General features: G+C 47.7%; 7 protein-coding genes across 7 annotated transcripts; 2 read left to right on the top strand and 5 right to left on the bottom strand.

The window, feature by feature from the left end:
- Positions 1 to 223: 223 nt before the first annotated feature.
- Positions 224 to 2,683, bottom strand: HD556DRAFT_1539149 (uncharacterized protein; the record flags this gene model as incomplete). Its single annotated transcript, XM_041309707.1, has 23 exons — positions 2,455 to 2,683; positions 2,354 to 2,409; positions 2,283 to 2,296; positions 2,206 to 2,234; positions 2,145 to 2,154; positions 2,037 to 2,096; positions 1,975 to 1,984; positions 1,900 to 1,917; positions 1,820 to 1,845; positions 1,743 to 1,768; positions 1,648 to 1,697; positions 1,574 to 1,598; positions 1,502 to 1,513; positions 1,440 to 1,455; positions 1,187 to 1,381; positions 1,075 to 1,134; positions 994 to 1,021; positions 890 to 947; positions 813 to 837; positions 640 to 760; positions 492 to 587; positions 443 to 464; positions 224 to 399 (listed from the first exon to the last, which is right to left on the bottom strand). Exons 1-23 carry the CDS (start codon positions 2,555 to 2,557, stop codon positions 224 to 226), a joined length of 1,236 nt encoding a protein of 411 aa, XP_041154792.1. The 5' UTR covers positions 2,558 to 2,683.
- A 1,981-nt stretch (positions 2,684 to 4,664) lies between these two features.
- On the top strand, positions 4,665 to 7,876 carry HD556DRAFT_1501902 (uncharacterized protein; the record flags this gene model as incomplete). The annotated part of the gene is made up of 14 exons (XM_041308968.1): positions 4,665 to 4,814; positions 4,936 to 5,289; positions 5,340 to 5,360; positions 5,414 to 5,545; positions 5,597 to 5,791; positions 5,849 to 5,982; positions 6,038 to 6,201; positions 6,257 to 6,343; positions 6,404 to 6,686; positions 6,744 to 6,836; positions 6,890 to 6,969; positions 7,027 to 7,156; positions 7,233 to 7,374; positions 7,430 to 7,876. 14 exons carry the CDS (start codon positions 4,665 to 4,667, stop codon positions 7,505 to 7,507), a joined length of 2,043 nt encoding a protein of 680 aa, XP_041154793.1. The 3' UTR covers positions 7,508 to 7,876.
- On the top strand, positions 7,428 to 10,548 carry HD556DRAFT_1409390 (uncharacterized protein). The gene is made up of 8 exons (XM_041304116.1): positions 7,428 to 7,865; positions 7,942 to 7,995; positions 8,412 to 9,361; positions 9,412 to 9,446; positions 9,498 to 9,556; positions 9,607 to 9,794; positions 9,853 to 9,889; positions 9,947 to 10,548. Exons 1-8 carry the CDS (start codon positions 7,842 to 7,844, stop codon positions 10,244 to 10,246), a joined length of 1,647 nt encoding a protein of 548 aa, XP_041154794.1. The 5' UTR covers positions 7,428 to 7,841; the 3' UTR covers positions 10,247 to 10,548.
- Positions 10,549 to 10,657: 109 nt separating this feature from the next.
- On the bottom strand, positions 10,658 to 13,180 carry HD556DRAFT_1409403 (MFS general substrate transporter). The gene is made up of 11 exons (XM_041304117.1): positions 12,535 to 13,180; positions 12,400 to 12,480; positions 12,131 to 12,350; positions 12,066 to 12,075; positions 11,992 to 12,008; positions 11,727 to 11,943; positions 11,463 to 11,676; positions 11,219 to 11,409; positions 11,100 to 11,160; positions 10,932 to 11,045; positions 10,658 to 10,877 (listed from the first exon to the last, which is right to left on the bottom strand). The coding sequence occupies exons 1-11, from the start codon at positions 12,813 to 12,815 to the stop codon at positions 10,814 to 10,816; spliced, it is 1,470 nt and encodes a 489-aa protein (XP_041154795.1). The 5' UTR covers positions 12,816 to 13,180; the 3' UTR covers positions 10,658 to 10,813.
- Positions 13,181 to 15,877: 2,697 nt separating this feature from the next.
- On the bottom strand, positions 15,878 to 18,066 carry HD556DRAFT_955467 (MFS general substrate transporter). The gene is made up of 9 exons (XM_041312120.1): positions 17,653 to 18,066; positions 17,524 to 17,604; positions 17,176 to 17,473; positions 16,907 to 17,123; positions 16,639 to 16,852; positions 16,396 to 16,583; positions 16,279 to 16,339; positions 16,112 to 16,225; positions 15,878 to 16,062 (listed from the first exon to the last, which is right to left on the bottom strand). Exons 1-9 carry the CDS (start codon positions 17,925 to 17,927, stop codon positions 16,011 to 16,013), a joined length of 1,500 nt encoding a protein of 499 aa, XP_041154796.1. The 5' UTR covers positions 17,928 to 18,066; the 3' UTR covers positions 15,878 to 16,010.
- A 1,838-nt stretch (positions 18,067 to 19,904) lies between these two features.
- On the bottom strand, positions 19,905 to 22,109 carry HD556DRAFT_1434431 (cytochrome P450; the record flags this gene model as incomplete). The annotated part of the gene is made up of 10 exons (XM_041305325.1): positions 19,905 to 19,928; positions 20,058 to 20,182; positions 20,237 to 20,373; positions 20,488 to 20,557; positions 20,608 to 20,797; positions 21,100 to 21,215; positions 21,277 to 21,428; positions 21,481 to 21,669; positions 21,719 to 21,848; positions 21,899 to 22,109. 10 exons carry the CDS (start codon positions 22,107 to 22,109, stop codon positions 19,905 to 19,907), a joined length of 1,344 nt encoding a protein of 447 aa, XP_041154797.1.
- Positions 22,110 to 23,263: 1,154 nt separating this feature from the next.
- HD556DRAFT_1409502 (uncharacterized protein) lies at positions 23,264 to 23,665 on the bottom strand. Its single transcript, XM_041304118.1, has 2 exons — positions 23,401 to 23,665; positions 23,264 to 23,376 (listed from the first exon to the last, which is right to left on the bottom strand). Exons 1-2 carry the CDS (start codon positions 23,573 to 23,575, stop codon positions 23,315 to 23,317), a joined length of 237 nt encoding a protein of 78 aa, XP_041154798.1. The 5' UTR covers positions 23,576 to 23,665; the 3' UTR covers positions 23,264 to 23,314.
- Positions 23,666 to 24,232: the final 567 nt, after the last annotated feature.

The following is a 24,232-nucleotide window of genomic DNA, read 5'->3' on the forward strand; positions in this document are numbered from 1 at the left end:
TTTAAACCTATGAACGCCATTCACCTCGGTTGTCTGTAAGATAGAATGCTTGGCGACATCTAGAAAGTGCAACTCTGAAAGCTGAAAGACTTGATTCCCCAAAATAATTGTCTTGAAATGTGAATACTTGGTACGTACGATATATGCGATATACGCTATGTTATTCATGAGACCGTGATATAATACGTGTCTTCCAAGTCCGAGCTGCTTCAAGAAGCAGGGACTAATGTAGAGTATGCACCGAGTCGACTGTAGCACCGACGGCAATATGATACAAGTGAGTGCGAGCAGCGAAAGCAACGAAAGCGAGTGCGGGAGGGACGACAGCGACGATTAGTACAATGATATCAATAGGCGTGCGACCAGCGAATCGCAAATTCCGGATCATGACAAGCTTCCCTTGTCATATGTATGTTGCTCGCTGCAATGAGAATGAACGGACCTCTGCATAAATCAGGGGACGTCTTCAACGCCATATGGCACGAACGCACCGAGTTCTGATCATCGGGATATGATTTGCTTGCTTCTTCGATTTCGGTACTCCTGCTGTTCTCCCCTTGTTGCGAAAAGGTCGATGACTGCTGCGTCTGATGGTACGTTAGCTTGATGTCAGCTGGGTCTCGAGGCATGTGGACTCACTGCTTTTCTGTCGCGGAAGCGAAGCGAGCCTTGGAAAGCATCGTTTTGGGAATCATGTCGATCAGACAAGGTGTCTTCTTCGTTGAGACCGACGCCGTGTTTGACTTCCCGGGTGGTTAAGCTGAGAAAAATAATAGGAACACGTTGTTCGAGGCTTGAGGTGAATGACTTACAGTCCCAAGACAATATTGGCGTAAACTATGATCTGCCATGAACCTATACACAAGGTGAGTGGGTGACGTGAACTCACTCCTGGGGGTCACCATCTGGATTGCTATCCAATATGGTTTTCCTGGTGATGCAACAAACTATACAGATGAGTCATAAATGTACGCTTACGAAGCATCCACGTACTGTGCCAAGATACGCCAGCTGAATGATGCTGACCAACGGAAACATGATTAGGCTATAAAAACAGACGCGGAGTAAACCTACGCGAGTCCCAGGCCACGGCCAACAAACAGCACAACAAGGTTTTCAACCACCCCCTCGGGCCTAAAAACAATGCGTCAGCAGTTGCTTGTGTCTTATGATATGAAGCACCGACTGGAGCATGTCCGGATAACGTGCTGGACGCAATGACCAACACATCGCAATAAAAATGATGATGTTCGCGAGTGCTGCGAAGCCTTGGCTGATGCCAGCGATGATCTGCAATTCCGGGTAAGAATCCTCTTGATTGACCAAAACACTCACTGCCATGGAGGGCGAAGCGAATGTGGACAACTGCCTTTGCTGGAAGCTGAAACGAATGAGAATCAGCGACGGCATCCAAGATTGTTATTAGAATATCCGCTTACAATTGCCCTACTGAAGCTGCACTTTCGTCAATGAAAATCAATTGAATATCATACAAACTGACTTAAGCCGAAAACTGTAATCGAAAATCACGTCACGTCAGGTAAGGTTTATACACGCAGGAAAGAATACTAACCAAAAGCGATGAAGGCACAGAATAGCTGCGGCGTAGTTAGTGGAAGTGACTGAGTATGGTTATAAAACACATACCACTACCGTGCCGACGAATCTCGAAGTGATACTCGTAGGACCACCGCAAACTATGAACAATGAGAAAATGAAACTCACAAAAAAACTTGGCTCACCAGTATAAAGTCGACTAGCGAAAAATCTAAGGGGGAGTAAGAGATGTCACATGTTCTATATATGATTGTTGCCTTACAACTGCGCGATTGGAGCGAGAATGACCTGGAGTGATGCTGTTAGCACGCCGGAAGCCACCGTTGAGTATAGAAGACTCACCAAAAGGAGATATTGTATCTTGATACGGCAGACAATGAGAAGCGGCTAAGGCAACCATGCGTCAAATTCACTTACGCAAAAAGTTCTAAACACATGGTTACAAAGGTGCATAACACGTTTGACGAACTGACACTTACGGTGTTGCATAGAGGACATCCATTGTCACGTCGAACATTGTTACCAGATAGTGATATAGCCTAATCAGATATGTTAGAGATTGGAGTGAATGGAGACAAAGCTCCTACAGGTCAGATACTATGAATCTAAATCAGGAAGACAAAAAAACACGTTTGAAAGTGGTCGCACCTAGGCAAGTTGAAGTGGTATCCAGGACACTGGATATGTGTAAGGTGCCGTTCAAGTTTAAAGCCAGAATACATTACAATAGTGTCCCAACCTGCGAGAAAGTGGAAATGTGAGACGGGTACACGACAGATAGGGAAGAAAACTATACCAAGATCTTTGTCCATGTATAATCATTCGAGTATCGAGAAAAATATATGTACATCTCTGCAACGACATGAGAGAAAGTTGATGAGACCATAAGACACTCACGAAAGAACGTCAAGCCGTATAAGAAAGTTGCAAACGCAAAACCCACGAAAAGAACCACGAGATTCTCTACTTCAGCGGGAGAGGGGGAGCCAGGGTCACTCATTATGGGTAGTGAGCCGCAGATGGAGGAGAGAAATATGCATGAATGAGCGAATCATGATTTCGACGCGGCCGGTGCTTATATTGTGAAGTGTATAATTAATATTCGTTCGCATAAATTAGTGCAAAGGACCATGTGGAGGTATTATGTAAGCGCGGGCCACTGATACCGCTCTGGTCAAATTGGAAAAAAAAAACCATTTAGCCAGTTCTCTGAGGCTCTGTCCTTCAGGTGACCGACATCGGACACTGAAAAGAGTGAACTCAGCGCTCAGCAGATCAGCTTGACCCGTACTTATCAGCTCCTTACATAGTTCTACTATTGTCGTTAGTTAAACCGGCGGACCGCGGTACTACTCATGGTTCGGCATCACATTGTCTAACGGTCCCGGTTAGCATCTAGCCTTTTCCGAGATACTATAGCCATACTCGATGTACTACTACTAGCTACTACTACGAGTGGATACTTAGCCCTGATCGGGTATGTTGTATGAGCAGACTCTATGAATATTCAATTATTACAAGTCTAGGAGCGCTCGCAACGCCACGTCCTGTCAAGACAACTCATTCACATGCATTCACACTTGAGCGGAAAAACCATTCATCAGTACTTCGACCACCTACATACATACATAATCAAACGATAAAGTCATAAACGCATTCTGCCGGCAGCAAAACCGACCCGAAGTAGTTCATTGGACCTCCTGTACCTGTCAGAATCACACACCAGAGGAGGTGCATTATTCACGATGCGCTGGCTCGATTACAGCCTTGCAGGTGATCCTTATATGTATAAATTAGCCATACCTAGGTACCTCTACCTAGTGTCAATGTGGAAGCATTGAAAATGTATTAAGTAGCAGGGTCGCTAGTAGGGACCCGAATGGCCCAGAATGAAGTCATAGTAGTACTAGTATAACTTATATAAGAAGGTTTAGCTCAAACTTTATGTCATCACGGCACATTAATATTGTAGGTAAACTCAGTTAGCTGCATCATTCGCGCTATTGAGACGCCGAATGTCGGCTCCAAAACACAAACACGCCCACAACAATCCTTCAAGCTTCAAGCTTCAAAGCTTCAAGGCCAGGGGTAACAATTCGCGCGGGCATCGAACGCGATCTCAATGACAGGGCCACAGGGGAGCAGCACACGAACAGGGCGGGCATTGCCACAACACGCAATTGATGTAAGTTTAGCATTCAATCCACCACTGGTAGGTGTACTCGTTGCGTGTAAGCCGACGCCCGCACTATGTGACAGTTTGTCCTGGATCTCCAGTAGGGACCGAACAGGATAGAGCTGCGACCGTCCTCCGAGTCTACCGAGTGATTCAGATATTGTTAATCATATGAAAATGGTGGGTTGGTCAACACACACAGCTGGTTAATTTCCGTTGATTTTCGTAGTCCAGACCCATCGAGATTTATTACAACAATAGGATGCAATATGATTGTTGAGTTAAGTCTGCAGATATTTTTATTGGGTTAGCTGTTATTCGGACTAGAACCACTTCGTTCGCTAAACTCACAATCCGAGACGAACTCAGTAACATTGTTAGCGATTTGATGATAACAGCACGATCAAATATTCATGAGTCATGACTGTGTAGTACGCTTCTGAAGAGATATTTATTGTTTTAGGCGCCTACAGTTATAATTAGCGCCAGATTATAGTGAAACTCCGTCACTTAGTACTACGTGGACAAGTGGACTGCAACTGCCAAAGAATAGGTCCACTCAAACCCAGGCTCATTTACAAGGTTAATGATCGCCCGTGCAAGCTCTGCGTCTTCCAAGTCTACTCGTCTTTTATCACGTTCCAGACTCCCGCAACTACGCAACCCAGAATCCTCGCACTTTTGGCAACTTGCACATAATCCCGGTGGATATACTGGGCCGGTCACGCACACCACATATATTCAGATCGATAGCCCCAATCCAGCGCTTAAGTACCCCACACGGATACAATCTTCATCCTCGACATCCATTGGCTCCCGACAGAACCGCCTACGAACCCAATATTCACGATCACAGACATCAAGACCGTTCTCCAGCAGCCCACACACAAAATCTAGCTTTGCGTTTTCGCTATTAGAAAGTGATCTTACCATGGCTTCGTTGACTCCGCCACAAGCTCCTCCTAGGTGGAATCACGCCCCGGAAGAAGTGCTGACTATCATCAAGCAGGCACTTGCGCAGAATAAGGCGGTCAGCGACAGAGTCGGTGCTCTCCCGGAGGCTGAGTGCAATTTCGAAACCGTACGTGGCCTGCACTGTGCAGCATCACCGGACTGATCATCTCTTATTCGACTCGCAGGTTTTTGTGAGTGATGTCTCCGATCGGTTGCTGTTGCATTCTCAGACGATCATTCGACTATAGCTACCGCTTGCTAATGCAGAGGCAGAAGCCCTCATCATCTGCGAGCCTCTCGGATTTTACCAGAATGTCTCCCTCTCTAAAGAACTCCGAGATGCTTCGAACGAAGCGGAAGCTCTTCAGCGGGATTTCGATGTCGAGGAGTCCATGCGTCTTGATGTATTCAAAGCCAAGGCTGCTGCAGAGAACAATCTGCGCAAATCAGGTGAATGGGAGAAGCTGAGCGATGAGCAACGTAGGCTCGTGGAGAAGATGGTGTTGGATGGCAAGAGAGCTGGTCTTGCACTTCCTGAGAAGGACCGCGAGGTGTTGATGAAGTTGAAGAAGGAGCTCTCGCAAGCTTGCTTGGATTTTAGCGTAGGGATGGTTTCTTCAGTGTTCAGGCGTTACGCTAATGGGGTTTGTAGAAAAACTTCAATGAAGAAGATGTGAGATCACCCGTTTGCTTTGATTCGAGACATGACCAATCAAATATACGTAGGGTAACATCTCGTTCACGCTTGAAGAGTTGGATGGAGTCCCGAGCGATGTCATCTCGGGCTACACCAAGCGTACTGAGGGCTTGAAGGAAGTCTACGACGTCACTTTCAAAACACCAGATATCTCCCCAATCGTATGTGACATCATGAAATGCTTCTGTTGATTTACCTGAGTAATATTTCAGTTCAAATTCGCGCATAACCCAATCACGCGACGTGATGCTCAAGAAGCGTTTGAAGACCGACTCAAACAAAATGTGCCTTTGCTTGAGAAGGCGCTTGACCTCCGTCGGCGCATCGCGGCGATGCTTGGCTATGACACATGGGCAGACTACGTCACAGAAGTGAAGATGGTCAAGTCTGGTAAAAACGCTGAGAACGTGAGTGATGAACAAATTTTTGATTACCCCTGTCGAACCAACATATATGCACCCTAGTTCCTGGATGACCTCGAGGCGAAGCTGCGTCCTGTCGGAGAGAAGGAGCGTGATATTCTTCTTCAACTCAAGAAGGAGGAACATCAGAAGCGCGGACTTCCATTTGATGGCGAGTTCTATATCTGGGACTACAGGTGAACCATCACGTTCATCAGTGCTATAGGATCTCGCTCATCGGTATCATGACAGGTACTATGATCGCCTCTATATCGAGAAGACACTCGATCTCGACGAATCTCTTGTAAAGGAATATTTCCCGGTCGCCGTGGTTGTTCCCACGATCTTGAAAATATATCAGGACCTGCTTGGAGTGAAGTTCGTCGAGATCAAGGACGACAACGTCTGGCATCCAGGTGCGTGGCACCTACTGTACTGGACAAATTTCAGTTGTCTAAATCCTTGCTCTAGAAGTGCAACAGTTCGCTGTGTGGGACAAGGACGCCAAAGATGAATCTGCATTTGTAGGATATTGCTACCTGGATCTGTTTCCCCGCGGTAAGGGCGCGAAGCCTCATTTGTATTTGTATTTTCATTTAACCTTGTTCTATTTTCCAGCTGCAAAGTACTCTCACGCAGCTGTATGGGGCCTTCTCCCGGGCTACGAGCTACCATCGGGCAAAAGTCACTACCCGTTGACGGCAATGGTGGCGAACCTTGCAAAGCCAACTCCTGACCGGCCCGCTCTAATGCGACACGACGACGTGACAACATTTTTCCATGAGATGGGCCATGTCTTCCATGGATTACTGAGTCGGACGAAGTACGCGCGATTCCATGGTACATCCGTTGCAAGAGACTTTGTGGAGGCGCCGTCGCAAATGCTCGAAAATTGGTGCGTGTTTTGGACAATCCCGAAAGAATGTGCTATTGGAAAAGTGCTTACGGCATGGAGCAGGTGCTGGGAGCCAAAAGTGCTCGAGAAAATGTCTAGCCACTACGAGACACAGGAGCCGCTGTCGCCGGAATTGATAGATAAGCTGATAAGGAGGTGTGTTTCATCTTGAAGTTTTTCGAGAATGAAAGTATGGATGACTGTCACAGTCGCTACGTAAACGTCGGGTTATTCTACCTTCGGCAGCTGTTCGTTGCCAAGTTTGATCTTAAAGTGCACGTGGATAAAGGTTGGGCGCATGTGTTATTATTGTTTTGGATTGCAGGGCTTACTGAGCATTGTACAGAAGCGGCAGATTATACCAAACTCTGGAATGACCTGCGTGAATCGATCTCGCTTGTGAAAGGGGGTAAAGCTCAGCCAGGCCAAGGCACTTTTGGACATATCGTTGGAGGCTATGATGCAGGTTACTACGGGTGAGTCATGCGATCGTCGTATTCTGATGGGCCACCGACTAAAACTGACACCTCGGCGGGCGAACGTGATAACCAGGTACACGTATTCTCTTGTATTTGCCGCGGACATGTATGCGACGGTTTTTAAGAAGGATCCGTTGAACCCTGTTTTGGGCAAGCTCTACAGGGACAAGATCCTCCTGGTGGGAGGTAGTCGGGATGAAACGGATTCCCTTGAGGTGTGTTGCATCTTCGCAATCCAATCCAAGGACAGACGCTCACGTGATGGAACAGGATTTCCTGGGTCGATCGCCGAACTCAGATGCATTCTTGGAGGAAATTTTTGGGAAGGTTGCCAACGCAAGCCTGTGAGGAATGTGTCAAAGCAGTGAGGTCCCCACAACGGATACATTACGTAGTTATGTCATCCCAGAGAGGTCCTCGCAACGTATACAATAGGTAGTCGTGTCATGGTATGGAAGACCCAAGAGAAATTGAAAGTGTAAGAATCGGGAAGACCACGTGCACGGGGTTTACTGATTTAGGAATCCCCCTTGCACTGCCCACCGAGTGATAGCGAATAACAAGGACAACTTCCATACCAGCGACCAACGCGGAATATCTAACAGCAGACATTCCATAAACCCGAGGTTAAAGTATATTGTTGGGTCTAACTCGATATTAGGTGTCTAGAGCAGGAACAAGGATGAACGGGGGAAAAGAAGCAAAGGTGAGTAATGGGCTGTCCGCCAAGCTGAAACACTCTTGTGTGCATTTCACCCTGACGAACCTCTCGCCTTTTCTAGCTATCAGTCTCGAACGACGTAGCCACCAATTTCAGAAAACTCCTGGCAGCTCAGGTAAGCGGCGCTACCCTTTGTTTGACTCCAACCACTTCGATCGTTGCGGCTTTCCTGTCCTGGTTATCACGATGTCTGCTACTGCTGAGCCCAGTGGCGGGCGTTCAAAACGCCGTAGCTGGCTAGCATGGTACGGTCCGCAGAAGGATGCTGCCAAGGAAGTGCCCAGACCAACGCTTCATTTGGACATAGGGTTGGCGTCCCCAAGAGAAGGATGCGAGCAGGGCGAACAGACCTTCCATCCTGTAGACCCAGGCGCGGGTGCCTCGTGCTGCGAGACGAGCTTAAAGACCTCGCGGCCCAGCACACCAAGACGCAACTCCGTTTCTTCTTTATCCCATTTACTTCCCTTTCATCATTCATCCCCTCACTCCTCTGTTTCTCATCTACAGCAATATGAACAAACTTTGCCACAGAACGCCGCATCGTCGTCTTCTGTTACATCGCCGCCTTCGGCATCTGCCATGAAAACACCTGAACTGACGCCTCGCACTCCTGGATCGTTTGGGAAGATATCTTTTAACTCTATGATGGGGGGTCTTTCTGCGCTCTCTTTGTCTCGCACGGTGACGAATGACGACAAAGATAAGGAAATTCGCGGACGCGCCCCAAGCAAACGGAAGCCTCGCTCCTCGTCTTTTGTACTCCCGTCTTATACAAAAGACAAGGACAAGGACACAGCATCCGTAGCTTCCAAGGAGTCCATTCGTGCTCGTTCGTCATCTCCCTTCAGTCTACGCCGTTTCCGTCCCCGCGATCGCGACGCATCTCCTGCTCCTCTTCCTCTTGAAGAATCAGACTGTGACTCTGTCACTTCACGACGCACACTTGCCGTCCGACCTCGCAATGCTTTCACAGAGGATCTGGATTCAGGTTCAGAGTACGCTGGAGAAGAGACAGAAGATGAAGAAGACGATTGGAGCGATGATGTCGGGGGCATGTTTGATTTCGTCACCGAGAGGAACACGGAGCAGAATGCGCTTATTGCTGCTCATGAGATGCCAATGGGAGACCTGGATCCTGACGACGTCACTATGGACCCTGACCCATTGGGCGAAGGCGTCAATGTCGTAGTGCCACCTGAACCCTATTTCCCTTCTACTCTGAACCGGTCGAGCCTCACCTCAATGAAAGGCAAGCGTGGGGGTTCGAAGCGAAAGAAGTCCCGGCATCATGAAACTCTTCCTTTGAAGACTGCTCGTCCGCTATTCCAGCGTGATAGGTGCACGATCACCATGACTCAAGGCGATCCAGAGGCATCAGAAAGACGGAGGCGGATGTACATTGTCGCTAGTGACCTCAGCGAGGAGAGTCGTTATGCTGTTGAATGGGGTATCGGCACAGTGATTCGAGACGGCGATCATCTGTAAGTGCTCTCGCCCTTGTCATGGTGCACTGTCAAATTTTATGGTACAGGCTCATCGTTACGGTTGTCGAAAACGAGGCTAAAGGTAATGACATCTTGACATGTACTCGTATTTGTATTGATTTACATGCTGCAGTTGACCCACCGATCCCCAACCCAGCGGATCGCTCCACTAGACTTCGTTCTCAACAGGAAGTAAGATAGTCCTCGTATCAATTTCATTGCAAACTCACGTCGACACATAGCGTCAAGGCCTTGCCTATATCCTCGTCCGTCAAGCAACGGCGCTCTTACAACGCACGCACTTGAACGTGACAGTCTCCTGCCAAGCATGGCACTCGAAAAACTCGCGCCACATGCTCCTCGATATTGTTGATTATAACGAACCCACGATGCTGATTGTGGGGTCCCGAGGCTTGGGTCAGATCAAGGGGTAAGTGCGCACGATAGTCTCATCAAGCCACTAAATCAATATGTGACCCGCTCCATAGTATTCTCTTGGGCTCAACGTCACACTATCTCATTCAAGTTAGTCTTATCACTCCATTGCGATTTTATCATTCTGACACTCCACCTGATCATCAGCGATGCTCCGTTCCGGTTATGGTTGCCCGTCGCCGGCTCAAGCGCCCCCCAAAGCGCTCCGCTCACCTTGCCAAGAACCGCATGCACGTCTCCCTTGCAGAGGCCGGGATCGACAGAGTCGCCCCCAAGGTTGACCAGGATGTCGCGGTCATGCGGGACGAGATGCAGCGGGACGATGATCGGCGAGGTAAGGAGGGGGAGAGGGTTATCGACGAGGATGGGGAGGAGCCTGGAGAGGAGGGCGAAGGAGACGGCGCGGAGGGTGAGGGGTACTTGGGCACTAAGGTTGGGGGATCATGAAATGCGAGTTTAAAGCTCGTCGATTCCTCCGTGCAGTAATGCCTTTGGGTCTGACATTAAAGTTCTTCTTTTCTTTTTTTACTTCAGGTGCACCCAGCCATAAGTGGCTGCTGAAACGATGTTGATACCTGAGGCCTGAATGGTGAGATGGGTACCACAGCTTGGTCATGTATGATAGCCATAGACGAATATTTTTACAAGGTTGTTACACTGGAGCATTACAAATTAATTATAAGTAGCTGCATTTTGTCCGCACGATCACACGGTGCCATGTAAATGTAGTGGCGAGTTCATACTCGAGTTAGCTGCGTGTCCAAAGCTTGCATCCAAAAGCAGGAGACAACATCAACACACCGTCTCAAGAAACCAACATCTCAGTACGACGGTATGGCAATTACCATCGATTCATCCTTGAACTTGAAGTGACATCAGATTCACCATAATTAATAAGTATGCAGCAAACTACAGACAAGTCGTTGATTGTTGCTAAGTACATTGCCATGAAAAAAAAAGATAATAACCAAAGCAGAAGGAGCCGTTCGTGACCAATACATCGTTGTCGTGATATTATGCCTTCTGTGTCGTTGCAGCCACTGGAGGCTCGATCGGTTCCACGCCCGCGATTTGCATCCTGCCATAGAGGTCAACACCAACGACAGGTCCATCAGTCATCATGGACACTCACAGAACCTCGTCCTCAATATCCGTGTGGTCAGTGACACGAAGGTACACCATCGGTGCGGCGAAGATCATGCCAGCGACTGTGAGGCACCACGTCGACAGGAAAATGTTCATGTATCTAAAATCACCAATCCAGCGGTTTGTTCGCAAAATGGAGGGATAGTGAACTTACGGGACACTAGCACTATCGGCAGCCCAGACAGATGCTGCACCCACTGATTGCAGGCACTTGTCTGTGTGGGTTCTTGATCAGTATCGAACTCGTACTTCCGATTCAAGGTCAATACGCACAAAAGCCAGCGAACACGGCCAGCTTGGCAGGGTCGTTCGACATTGCGCCCATTAGCCAGTATGCATATGTTTGCCACATCGAATCCAGGAAGCCATAAAAGATCATGAGCCAGACATGGGAAGGGTAGTTTGAATCCAAGATATCGATTTTATAAGCACCTAGAGCAGTCTCCTCAATCCGGGTATATGTCCTAAGGATCGCATTGATGCCAATTCGGACGTGCAGTGCGATAAGATGACTTACTTTTGGTAAAAGTATGCCCAGACGTGGACAACGAATATCATGAAGAACACGAGGATCCAGCCATAGAAGGCACGGACTCTGCGCCGAACGTTCTTCTGGTCAAGGACAAAGTAACCAATGAAGATGGATCCGAAGATCTGTGACGTCCAGTACACAAAGTTGTTCAGACCCCGAGCGCGGATGTTGAATATTGCGCCATTGTAATCATTGAATTCTGTATAACTTATCAGCAACCAGACTGGTTCTAAGAAGAAATATACGAACGCCAGGTATAGAAGTAATTGCTGGCAGCAAACATCGGAAAGAGGAATATAACCCAAGGGTCAGTCTTCAGGGCTACGAACAGGCTGAGGAACTCCGTCTTCCAGGATGGGTGGCGGACCGTGTTCACGCGAGTTCCATCCGTTCGGATCATTTTGTTTGGGTCCACCATGAGCAGCGGGATAAACACGCCAATGAGAGTCAGGATCAAGAAGCCGACCTAATGAACCATCAATTTCTGTTGGCAATAGCGGATCTAATGACTTGCATATGTTCCATTGCCAACTGTACACAACAAAACTGGTCAGTTCCGCGCTGAGATAACAATATCTTATCCCTTACCGCTGTTGCTCTGATAGTGGAAAATATGAGCGTCCACACATTCGCAAATGTAATACTTCACCCACCGTACTCTTGAAATTGCTTCCAAACGAGATAGCAGACCCAACAACCCCTCCAAGGTTGAAGATAGCCCAAAAGATACTGATGAACATGCCCTTCTGAGCCTCAGTGGGGTATGACATCATCATCGAGCCCTGGGCGGTCCAAAGAAAAGCCGCACAGGCGCCAAGAATGGCACCGGCTGTGACAACAAAAGCACCCGCACCAGCATGAATGTTGACAGCGCTGAAGGGCGATGTTTAGTAATTATGGATCAAATAACAAGACAGCTTACAGGAAGGCAGCAATATACAACGAGTAGCCCCATGTGCCAAGCATTAGTGTCCGTCGGGGACCAATCACATTGTTAACCGAACTGCAACAATGATAGTCAGTATAGGTAAAATTGACAGTGACGACCCTGACTTACCCGGCAAAGAAGCCAAAAAACGCAAAAGTCGAGTACAAGGTAGCGCTAGCTCTGGCCTGGTCCGTAGAGTTGACTTGGCCTCCACCTCCGAGACCAGTAAGCGCGTTGAACATGCCGGGGCACATGAAACACACGAATCCCAACAGCGAGACCTGCGTGATGGGGTGTTCATAGTATCCCCTCCATCCAGTCGGACGTTCAAAAATTTCTGCGCGCTGAGAACCAGAGTCCTCGCTGCTGCCACTGCCAAGTTTTTCGATTTCTGTTTGCGCGTCAGACATGGTAGCTAGAGGATGTAGCCGGCAACAAGATCACAAAGTTCAGTGAGTCAGTGATTCTTATAACACGGTAGCGTTATCAAGCGCTCATGTGGTATGAAGGACCCATGCGACACGCGGCGTATTGAGACCCGTGGCAAAGGCAATTGGAAGGAACGGCTCGCGCTAAAATAAGCAATGCCGGCGAGGGAAAGCGAAGCAATAAAGGGAACTGCACCACACTTACTGCACACCGCATTCGCCGAAGCGGACGGCCATGCGCAGTCTAAAGGTAATGAAGCAACTGTAAACTGTATGCATGAGCAGACGCGAAATGAATCGACGTTTCATTACAATGAATCGTATGATAGGTCGCGAAAAGAGGTGAGGCGCACTGAGACCTACTTTTTACATAATGCCGCCTACTACCCCAAAGGGACACCGGCCGGTCTAAAAATGGTAACCCAATGCCGATATCAGATATGAGGTACCGGCGCATCCAACATTACTAGTAGACCGGTTTTGACATGAATGCAGAACATGTACAAGTCTCTCATGCATGTCATTCCGAATACGATCCCTTACCTTCTCGTGCTTTTTCTCAGCACATGGTGCATGAATGCACTGTTGAAACTGGAGATTTCGGAGATTGGTAATGAGTCTTGTGACTACGTAGCATGGACACTTCCTAAAACAGTAAACCCAAGCACAACAGACCCAGGAGACTCACTAGTATCTGTACATTTGTGGTGGATACTTCTGATAATCAATTCGCAATCACCAAGCCACCCCATAGATCTTACAAGTCTATATAGCAACCATGAACAATCTCGAAGGTATAAAATCCAATACACGTGCGCACTAAATCCACTGCTCCAACATCACTTTGTCACTTTCTTTCTCATGAGCGGGCTTGAAATTTTTCTCGACATCGGATTGATTCAAGGTGGAGAATAAGAAAATTTGATCAGCAACGAGGCAAGGTAACATAGAAACTGACAATGCCTCATCGTCAATCTCCGTGTGATTCTGTACGCAAAGGGAAGGCGAACATCATGCCAGCAGTGACTAAGACTCAAGTAGAAATGAAAATATTCATATCTCTGTTAAAGAAACAATGTTTACATACTTTTGGAAAACAATGAAGCTTATGGTCGTCACAGAGCGTCGAGGCGCCAAACGATAGCAGATCTGGAAGACTGGAAGCAATTGTCTGAGAAAATAGAAGGTCATTGGAATAGGAACTATTACGTGGCTTTGATGTGAAAACTTACAGAAGCCAGCGAACACGGCAAAGCTTTGCGGGGTCATTAGATATAGCACCCATCAGCCAGTAGTTGTTTGCCATATGGAGTCGAGGAAACTGTAAACCATCATGAGCCATACATGTGCGGGGTAATCGGGGTCATTGATATCTATCTTGACAACAGTAGCAGGTTCTGAGGCGCTCTGAGGCGCAAGTATAGGTCTTTTGAAATTGACTGTCACGTCTGACAAGAGGTAGATAGCGACTTACTTTCGGTAAAAGTAGGCTCAGGTAAACAAAGACAACTACAATAGACCAGCAGAGGAAGGCACAGGACCGTTTCAAAGTGACAGATGCATCGATGAAGAATGAGCCAAAGACCTGAGCAGTCCAATACACCCGGTTCTTCGAGCTACGGGTGCGGATGATGATCAAGGCACTGTTACAGTCATTGAATTCTTTAAAAAAGCGCACCAGCGTCCTGCAGTGTTATTTCCGTGTGATGTTTGACTGATGCTAAGTATAGCATTAGATGCTCGCAAAAACGTAGCATAGGTAACAGGATGACAGATGACCCAGGGGTACGTCTTCAGGACCACAAGAAGATTGATAAACACATCTGTCAGTGCGGATCATCTTGTATGGATCTACAAGGAAGATGAGCAAAAGCACACCAATGAGGGTGAGGGTGAGGATGAGGAATCCGATCTGTGTAAGTACGATCAAATCAATCATAAGAACTTGATCAGCATCGAATAAAAGTCTGTCCCGGCCACCACGCAGCCGACGGTTAAAGATTCCCCTGGAATAACCGATGAACGTCTACTTCTGAGCTTCGGTGGTGTATGCCATGGTCAAGGATCCTTCCGCTGCTCATTTAAAGAACACACAGGCACCTAACTCCTGAGATGGCTCCAGCAACGACGAACATTGGCTTATTCGACCGGATCAGTAAAAATTGAAAGACGGAAGATAAAAGAAACGACGCAGTGGACAGAGGGTTCCGAGAACTAGGCAGTGTCTAGATCCAAGCACATCATGCGCCGAGCGGTGCGTACGACTGACCTAGCAAAAACTAGAGTAAGCGGCAATTGCGTTTTGTGTTGGTAGTTGCATAACTCGACCACCAGCGCCGAGACCGCTCAAGGCATTGAATATGCCCGGGGACATACAACAAACAAAGCCCATTAGACAGACTTGTGTGATTGGGTGATAGTCTATACGTCTCCATCCAGGCTTGGGACGCACGAAGACTTCGGCTTGTTGAGCAGCCGAAGAGTCAGATCCGCTCCTGCTTGCATTTTCTTCTTCACTGGTTACATGGCGGAAGGAAGAGGTGTGCCTTGCAAACTTGAATTTCAAGAGCGTTTATAGATTCCTACTGCATCAAGAGAATTTGGGTGTGGCAGCCTGATGGCTGCCTAAGAGAGACAACTACTACTATTACATCCGCACCAAACACCGGCAGACTCCGCGTCCCTGCGACCTCCTTCCCCCACTGCATTGTGAATAGGTGTGCTATGTATGTTCCGTGTAAAAATTGAAGCGAGTACTGAGTAAAGCAGAGTAAAGGGCACCTAAGTGCTCACACGTCCATGGAGAGTCCAAGGTCGATACCCGACGGCGCCCGCGGCCTTCAACTATGAAATCCTGCAAATTCCCATCACCAAGCTTACAATTATTCCAAGGACAGACAACCGTGACCATATTATAATTCGACTGGACATTGAACCGAGATCACCAATAGGTCGTTAATCCAAACAGAAACCCAGATAACCAATATGCAAAGACATTGTTCACTACCGGCAGTGCCTGAGAATTGGTTTGTCCCATCAATACGTACAACCTAAGTATGATTCCTCCTGATAGCAAGACGGCTACAGACACTTGAAGATACAAAAACAACAAAATTCACATTACAGGTTCGTCTGTCATAAATACACCCCTCTCTTGTTGCACGAACACATGCCGCTTTACCTCCTCTCAGAGGCTTCAGGAAGTCTCTCGACGTTTGGGCGGGCCAATCTGGGGAAACCATAAGTACGTAAGGTAACAAAGCAACAAATTAACTCACAGAGCCTCATCGTCCATCTCCGTGTAATCTTTTACGCGAACGTAGACCAAGGGGAAGGCACATATCATGCCGGCAGCCGCTAAGACCCAAGTTGAGATGAAAATGTCCATATACCTATGAAGGAAAAAACCAATGTCTACAACCTTCCTGAAAATGATAAAGCTTACGGTTTTTGCAGAGCGTCGAGGCGCCAGACAACAGCAGATCCAGCAGACTGGAAGCACTTGTCTTGGGAAAATTAGAACTGCTGGCTGTTGCGTGACTTCAATGTGAAATAATCTTACAAAAGCCGGTGAACACGGCGAGCTTTGCAGGGTCATTGGACATAGCGCCCATCAGCCAGTAGGCAGTTGTCTGCCACATAGAGTCGAGGAGACCATAGAAAATCATGAGCCATACATGTGCAGGGTAGCCTGGATCGTGGATATCCATCTTGACGGCTGTAGGAGGGTCGGATGTGCGAGTATAAGTCCTGTGGAGTTAAGGGTCATGTTTGGATAAAAAGCGGGCCGTGACTTGCGACTTACAATTGGTAGTAATATGACCATAGATGAACGGCAAAAACGAGGACCACTACAATTGACCAGCCCATGAATGCACGAACACGTCTACGGAACCGCCTCAAATCCAAAACAAAGTGACCAATGAAGAATGAGCCAAATATCTGAGCGGTCCAATAGACAAGGTTATTCAGGCCGCGGGTGCGAATGTTGAACAGGGCGCCATTATAATCATTGAATTCTGAAAAATATGTCAACCTCTTGCAATGTCATTTTCCTGTGATGTCTGACTCACGCCAGGTATAGAAATAGTTGCTGGCGAAGAACATAGGAAACAAGAGGACAATCCAAGGGTCTGTTTTCAGTGCCACAAACAGACTGATAAACTCAGTTTTCCAAGAAGGGTAACGGATAGGCGCGACTCTGGTTCCATCAGTGCGTATCATCTTGTATGGGTCAGCAAGGAAGAGGGGCAAGACAACGCCAGTAAGGGAGAGGACCAGAAATACGATCTTCAGTAATATGATCAAAACAACTTTTCACCACAATAACAGAGAAACTCACATAGGTTCCATTTCCAACTTTGTTCGCCTGATTTCTGTGGTTAAACATCGTACAGCTCATATAGCAAGGATAATTTACCGTGGAGTTATAATTCGACCCGAAGGCCACCGAGGAGCCGACGACACTTCCTAGGTTAAAGATAGCCCAGAAGTAACTAATGAACGTCCCCTTCTGAGCCTCGGTCGGGTATGCCATCATCAAGGATCCTTCCGCCGTCCATATCAAGGCCGCACAGACGCCCAAGATGGCTCCAGCGACGACAATGAAGTCATGTGCACCGGGATGTATATTCGTTACACTATTGGATCTTGTGTGAGGACTGAAGACAGAGGTAGAAGAAAAACGTACAGGTATGACGCAATGTACAAGGAATACCCCCACGTGCCGAGCAATAGGCAGATTCTAGGTCCAAGCACGTTGTGCACAGAGCTGGGCAAATCAGATAATCGCAAACACCGAGCACTGGGAGCGACTGACCCAGAAAAAAAAGCGAAGAATGCAAAGGTAGCATAGAGAGCAGAATTTGCGTTTGCGCTGGTAGTTGCATCCACTTGACCAGCAGCGCCAAGACCATTGACGGCGTTAAACATTCCTGGGCACATAAAACACACGAAGCCTACCAAGCAGACCTGTGTAGCTGGGTGGTAGTAAAGACCTCTCCATCCTCTTGGACGCTCGTGGATCTCGGCTTGTTCGATAGACGAGGTTTCAGATCCACTCCCATGGACCTTTTCTTCTCCAGTGGCCGACATAGCAGAAGGAAGGAGGCGAGACGCGCGGCGTGTGATTACAAGCAACCGCGTTTTTAATTATATGGGCGTAATGCTAATCGAGGCGCACAGGAGCTCCGAGTCTATGTAACTATGTTCTGCGGGAATACGGAGGCTTGACGACCTAACTTGATTGTGCCGTTATGAAGTTGAGTTAGGGATGCATTATGGCTCAGATACGACAGGTGACCTACTTCAGTTAGTATCGACTGAAGGTCTTCGCCGGTCTCCGCTTGGTTCAGGAAGTCGATAAGAGAAGTGTCTGATGAACTTGAATATGCCCTTGGGAAGATGCCACATCAACCCGAGTCCGAATAGAGGAATTTAGGTTATGGGTGTTATCGATGCTAGTAGTACGTTATCTGCAAACTTAGAACTTAGTAACGTCGAGCGCTTCAACGATAATATGCCGCAGGAGGGAAATTACCATGTCGCGTTTCCGATCCCGGGCACGGACCACAGGCAATATATTGCAGACTCCGATGCCATCGCCTACCACTGCGTTCCAGGTTTGAAGTTGAAATACCCAGAAATGAAGAGCAACAAGATGTTGAGCTGTTGGAACAAGCAGAGCCATGTATAGCCTCGAGCCTCGAGGACACCGATTTGGAAGATCAAAATGGCATCGGAGATTGGATAATGTTCGTTTACGGAAAGAGCCTGGAAAGATCCGGCCAGCTGTCTGGAACTAATCGTAAGCAAGCGAAACTGGCTCAGACTTGCTCGCATCCACTAAAATTTCCAATGTATTCTCAGACTCGTAGGGGTCTCCTCGCTGAGCGCTGAGCATCAGATCAAGGGCGACATGTGTCGTGCAATCAATGAATCGCGATATTTTCTCCAATGGCCCGGGTGCCCTGTTTGATTTTTTCTTTCACCCAACTTCACTCTTCTTCAGTGCGTCCAAACTGCCTAATCGTTCCTGTGGCATCAAGCTCTGAAGATCGCATCAGATTCAATTCGCATTATTCCCTTTTTCAAGCACACAAAATCCGGACTCGATATATATACCCTGACCATGTTCTTCTCGACGTTGGAAAACTGTCTGTGTGCAGATAGCCTCCACACAGCGAATTCATGGTGAGTTTTCATCTCTCATCCGATGGCAACTTTTAACACAAACCTTCAAGCTTGCAGGTTAGGACTGCGTGAGCTTTTTTTGATATACCGATCCATAATACGACCGGTGTGTGACTGCATGATGCTAGTCTCTGGCATTTCATCAAAGCTCGTCTCTTTGTATTCAAGTTTCGTGAGCACAGTCACTGCATAGTGCCTGATTACTAGGCTTACTATGGTCGAAGCTCGATCGCCAAAGTTGCGGTCAGGGTACTCCGCTGTTGGAGCATGCTGGATGCATTTCATTCCTATGGTCACCTGGATCGGACGCAAATGCACTTCGGTTCAGGTTCCCGACGAATAGCTGTGTCTGACGAGATTGCTGAGCAGTTACCAATGACTTGGCCCTATTGGACTTAGCTTCATTCACCATGCCTGAGTTACATCTACATCAAATTATCATCAGTGGCGGCGATCAAACATCAACAGCGTCAGTAGGGGAGGAATTGTTCCTGAACTGTGATGAGCCTAGCCTAAGCAGGACATATGCATTAGTCCATCTCCCATTTTCAGGAGTACTTACGAACGAGGCGCTGTCGTTACACGAGGTATGTACCTGAGGATGATATGGTTGTTGCTGGCAATCATTCAATTGGGAACCGGGGGCACGTCATGAGCATGAAATATGAAATGCAGATGACGCGGTGCAGGACATTCTGCCACACGGTCACCGAAACGTCGCAGGACCCTCGACACAGCAACTAGACATGCAGGGTGACTGAAGTTTATTTCTGTTCATCGCAAATGCGAACTTGTTATACACTAGAAATACATACTTGATCGATTACTCCTCTAGTGTTCCAATTGGACCACCGATGGGGAAAGCTGTCATCCCTTCTTTCAAAACTCAGCAGTTCGCCAACCCTGCACAATGTCTGAATGAATGTGAGATCGTGCCGAGATATTGCAAGGAAAGATTGCAGGACAGCTGAACCAACAAACTATTAGTAACAATACGATAGAATAACACGAGGGGGTCAAGTACCGACACACTCCTGGGATGAATATGGGAGTAAAGTTGATCACTTTGCTCTGGTCATCTTTGGCAGAAGATATATCCAATGTGGCCAACATAGTCACAATGGCAGACCACACAGAAGCAACAGCGGTATACCGCCCTGAAGTCCATCTTGTCAGGGAATCTTTGATAAGATTAAAATAACTTGACGAACCTGGACATACACGCCGACCAAAGCCGAAGACGTACTGTGCGGGGTCATCAGCTGTCAACGCACCATTAACGTCGATGAACCTCTCTGGTATAAAATGAGTTGCGTTTGGGTACCGCTTTTCATCTCGTGTAATGCCCCTACAATCAAGTCAGTGTCACGAAAGTTGGGAGCAACATAGCAGACCATGTGTTGTATGTGATGATTGTGCCTGTTGTACAATATTATAAATGATCAATGTGTTGATCCGGGACAAAAACAGCGCACCTTTTGGAATGAAATAGCCATCGTATACGTCATCATCCAAGGCAGTATGTGGTATACCTATGAGATCATCTTCAATACAGGCACGATCACTTGGCGGAGAAGAATACCAAGTGGTACAACAGGCTGCCATCGGAAAGTTTCTCGCACAACTGCATCGATGTAGGGTAGTGATGCACTGTCCTCGAACGTTGGTAGCCGATCTTTTCCAACCACTGAGTCGATTTCCGCTTGTGCTCGTCTTTGAACGTCTGGATATAATACCATCGCCAAAATAAAAACCATCAAAAGTGCTGAAGTCTGTAACGAGGATAAGGAGCGGACAACGTGATGGAGTTACTCACTTACCGTCTCATATGAAGCTGTGTGATATTGGTGTATGTTGAGAGGACAATGTTACTTGTAAAAAGCTTACTTACCCCCAAGACCAGTAGCAGCTGCTTTCTTCAAGGCATTCTCAAATACAGGTTTGAATACCTCCTCTTGCGTTTCCATCCGTCGCAAATTTTCTGCAACCATTGAAGATTGAGCGAGGGACGAACTGTCGGCCTTTGTGAAGGGTAAAATCAATGTCTGGAACCAAGAGAAAAACCAATACCCACCATGTGCCGTTGCGCATATTGAAACGGCACGTTGACCATTTTATTGATGCGCTCTGTCGATGCTCGAGCACTACGCTTGATCGAGGATCCCCAGCACCAGTCAGGTAACTTGAGTACTACATTCCACGAAGGTGCCTGTCATGTTAACGCTTTCTCATCCAAGTGAGTTGGGCTCACAGAAGGGAAAGGTTTTAAGCATTAACGCTGTCTCCGGGGTCAACAGGGCCGAGCTCAGATTCAGTGCCTCTACCACAATCTTCACCAGAGGATCATCACGAGCTCCTATATCGTAGTCATATGAAGCTGACATCACAACAGATAGCGAGAATCTGTGAACAAGTAAATAATCGTTCAATTCGTAAAAAAAAAACATCTGCTGACGTTGCGAAGTGGTCATGATAATGTTGAGGGTCATCGACTAGGTTAACGACCATCTCACGAGCTCGCCTGATCTGCATTGGGCGAAATTTCACTGCAGACTTGGAACGGAACGTTTGGTGGAACAGTCGTCGGCAGAGACGCCATTCATCGCCATAACCCATGAATGCAAAGCTTATCGACCAGCCATACCTGCAAGAACCTCAGACTAGTTGAATAGAATAATATTGGAAGAACGCACGGCTCGATTGTGGCTAGGTATGGTCGATCGGAGTAAATCCGAGAACGCTTTTCCAATAAGGCTTCTGCAATGCGCTGAGAATCGACCACGACAATTTTCTGGTCTAGAATTCGCACGAAGACCAAATCCCCTGAAATAACGATATGCAGTACATATGCCCTATACAATCTGTTCACGTACCATACGTAGCACCCCATTCAGTATAAGTCAACCAAGGCTCCTGAGTGTCAACAGATAAGACGCTCCCTAGCAATGGGAGCGGCGCTGGGCCAGGAGGAAGAGGAAGGTTATTCTGTCGCTTCTTGATGAGCCGCTTGATTGCCGTGACGGCAACAAAGGAAAGAGAGATGCCGGCGAGGATAGCAAGGCGACCATCAACTGCAGGGGCCATGATTCGAGCAGTGGGTTAGCAAACTGTATATAATGCAAAGGTGATTGTAACCACGAGGAAATAGTAAAGCGTCGTCGATTAAGCAGCTCAGTGATGCGTCTGTGCTATATATACGCAGGGCGGCAGGGGCAGCTGATGATCTGGCCGGATGGGGTAAGGAAGGATATGATATGATCAGAGGAAAGTGCATACACAAGATGTGAAAGGCGTAAGATCAAGCAAGCGGCACACGCATTGGAGTGTCGCGCTTGGCCATCTTTGCATTCCAGCTTTTTACTGCATCCTCAGAGCTCAAGGCCTCATGGTTTGCGCCCATCACAAACTGTGTGTTATTGGGTAAATAGATCACTACCCACGCAGACATCTCCAGCGCTGTCTCCGCTCTTTACATCCCACATTCCGGAGAGAATCGTATTATGCACCAGATCAACTCTTGCTCCTTGCTGGTCAGAGAAGACATGGTTGGCATTCGATGGCTATAGCAGATTTTGATTAAGTATGCGAGCAAAGCCCTTGACTGAGAGGGTTTGTCTGATAGCTAGTCACCGCTGCTAGTGAGTCTACAGGCCTATCTTTTGAGATAGTCACAAGAAGTGGTAAAGAAATGCAGGTGATACGTCTTGCCACCACCGAAAAAGCCTGGCGGTACTCGGAGGTGATCCTCGGGCTTGGCTCGACATTGTAGGTTCACTTTGAGATGTCGATTTTAAAACAGTTAAAAAGATAAAGAAGCTCGTCACATGCAGAAGTCGTGGAGTCCGGGAACTCGAGTCCGTCGCTCGGGGATCACGTGTTCGAGGACATCCAGGAAACGGCCAGTCTGGGGCCAAAGTCTGGGGCGGAGTCTGGGGTCAAAGTCTGGGGCTGCGGCTGACGCGTGCGGAGCTTAATTCTGAGTTCCAATTATATCTGGTCACGTTTGCAATACCAGTGTGACCCGTCCATTGTGAGTTGTGACCCGCCCTTTGTGACCTCTTGCAGGCCGCACTGCACTTGGTGACATCAATGATCAGTACTCAGTACTCCCAGTGAGAATCAGCTGTGCTCGAATAGGGCTGAATGTGTTGAAATGTGCGTTTGAGAGACAGCGCACATACTCGCGCATTTCGCTCGATATCCGGACTGACAGCATATTTTCTATAAGACGGGGCAGTGCCCCATGTGCTCTATTGTGCTTCTTTTATATTGCGCACATTTAGGCGCATTCACGCACACTCGCGCTGTCCTCCCAGAATATGCTTAAATAGTGTCAAATATGCTTTGATTGCTTAGTAGGTATTATGCGGAATACAATCGGTATACGAAAGCAGCTGGAAAATAGTGAAACCGATGCGAAACAGGTGGAGTATACCTCGAAAGTACGTTGAGAGCCGAGCATAAACGAAATAGACAACAGCCTGAGAGCGGATCGCAAACATCGAGAGCCGAGCAGAAAGGATGTAGACAGCAGAGCAGATCGAAAACATGTTGAGAGTAGACAGTGGAGGAGATCGAAAATGGGAAGCAGAAAACACAGCAACGAAGGTGCGGCAGACACTGGTAGCAGAATCAAGACATGTTGAGGAAGCACAAGTGTTGGGACAGTGGATTGACGATCATAATTTTGACTGGTTTTGGTGCGGAGAAGCACGAACATAGCATGCTAACTGCATGTGGTGAGTAGATTGGCGGGTGTGTCGGCAGCCGCTAGCCATCTACGACGGGCACACTAGTACTGGCAGGAGGCACGATGATGGCGGGCGGCTTTGGAATTGTCACAAAGCAAACACGTGACAAAAACAATTCAAACTCAGCCCGGGTCAGCCGTGTTTGCCGAACGCCCCAGACTCTGGCCCCAGACTCCGCCCCAGACTTTGGCCCCAGACTGGCCAGATCTCTGACATTCACACGTGTTCCCAGGTTTGTCGATCGTATGCCCGACACGGCGGCGGCGACACTCATGGTCACAAAAGAAAATTTTATTTGTACACCACACACATGATACCGATTAACCGAGAAAAAACAGTAATCTCAGGACTTCAGTATGATACAATGAAGCGTATTGTTGATGCACTGATGGTGATTGTGACTTTGCGTGAGGATCTAAACGGCGGCGGTGTCGATAACACATATTTGATTGACCA

Source organism: Suillus plorans, assembly GCF_016647745.1.
Source record: "Suillus plorans strain S12 chromosome Unknown HD556scaffold_79, whole genome shotgun sequence".
NCBI lineage: Eukaryota > Fungi > Basidiomycota > Agaricomycetes > Boletales > Suillaceae > Suillus > Suillus plorans.

What these genes read in the sequence shown, in the direction of transcription:
- HD556DRAFT_1409390 (XM_041304116.1), top strand. Translation starts at nt 7,842, where the DNA reads ATGAACGGGGGAAAAGAAGCAAAG. An exon ending in GAAAACTCCTGGCAGCTCAG is followed by an intron (nt 7,996 to 8,411) that starts GTAAGCGGCGCT and finishes ACTTTGCCACAG; the next exon opens with AACGCCGCATCGTCGTCTTC. An exon ending in CGTCACACTATCTCATTCAA is followed by an intron (nt 9,890 to 9,946) that starts GTTAGTCTTATC and finishes CCTGATCATCAG; the next exon opens with CGATGCTCCGTTCCGGTTAT.
- HD556DRAFT_1409403 (XM_041304117.1), bottom strand. Translation starts at nt 12,815, where the DNA reads ATGTCTGACGCGCAAACAGAAATCGAAAAACTTGGCAGTGGCAGCAGC. An exon ending in TTTTTTGGCTTCTTTGCCGG is followed by an intron (nt 12,481 to 12,534) that starts GTAAGTCAGGGT and finishes TCATTGTTGCAG; the next exon opens with TTCGGTTAACAATGTGATTG. An exon ending in TGGGCATACTTTTACCAAAA is followed by an intron (nt 11,410 to 11,462) that starts GTAAGTCATCTT and finishes TGCGATCCTTAG; the next exon opens with GACATATACCCGGATTGAGG.
- HD556DRAFT_955467 (XM_041312120.1), bottom strand. Translation starts at nt 17,927, where the DNA reads ATGTCGGCCACTGGAGAAGAAAAGGTCCATGGGAGTGGATCTGAAACC. An exon ending in TGGTCATATTACTACCAATT is followed by an intron (nt 16,584 to 16,638) that starts GTAAGTCGCAAG and finishes TTAACTCCACAG; the next exon opens with GACTTATACTCGCACATCCG. An exon ending in CTCGACGCTCTGCAAAAACC is followed by an intron (nt 16,226 to 16,278) that starts GTAAGCTTTATC and finishes TTTCCTTCATAG; the next exon opens with GTATATGGACATTTTCATCT.
- HD556DRAFT_1409502 (XM_041304118.1), bottom strand. Translation starts at nt 23,575, where the DNA reads ATGTTTTCGATCTGCTCTGCTGTCTACATCCTTTCTGCTCGGCTCTCG. An exon ending in GCTGCTTTCGTATACCGATT is followed by an intron (nt 23,377 to 23,400) that starts GTATTCCGCATA and finishes ATACCTACTAAG; the next exon opens with CAATCAAAGCATATTTGACA.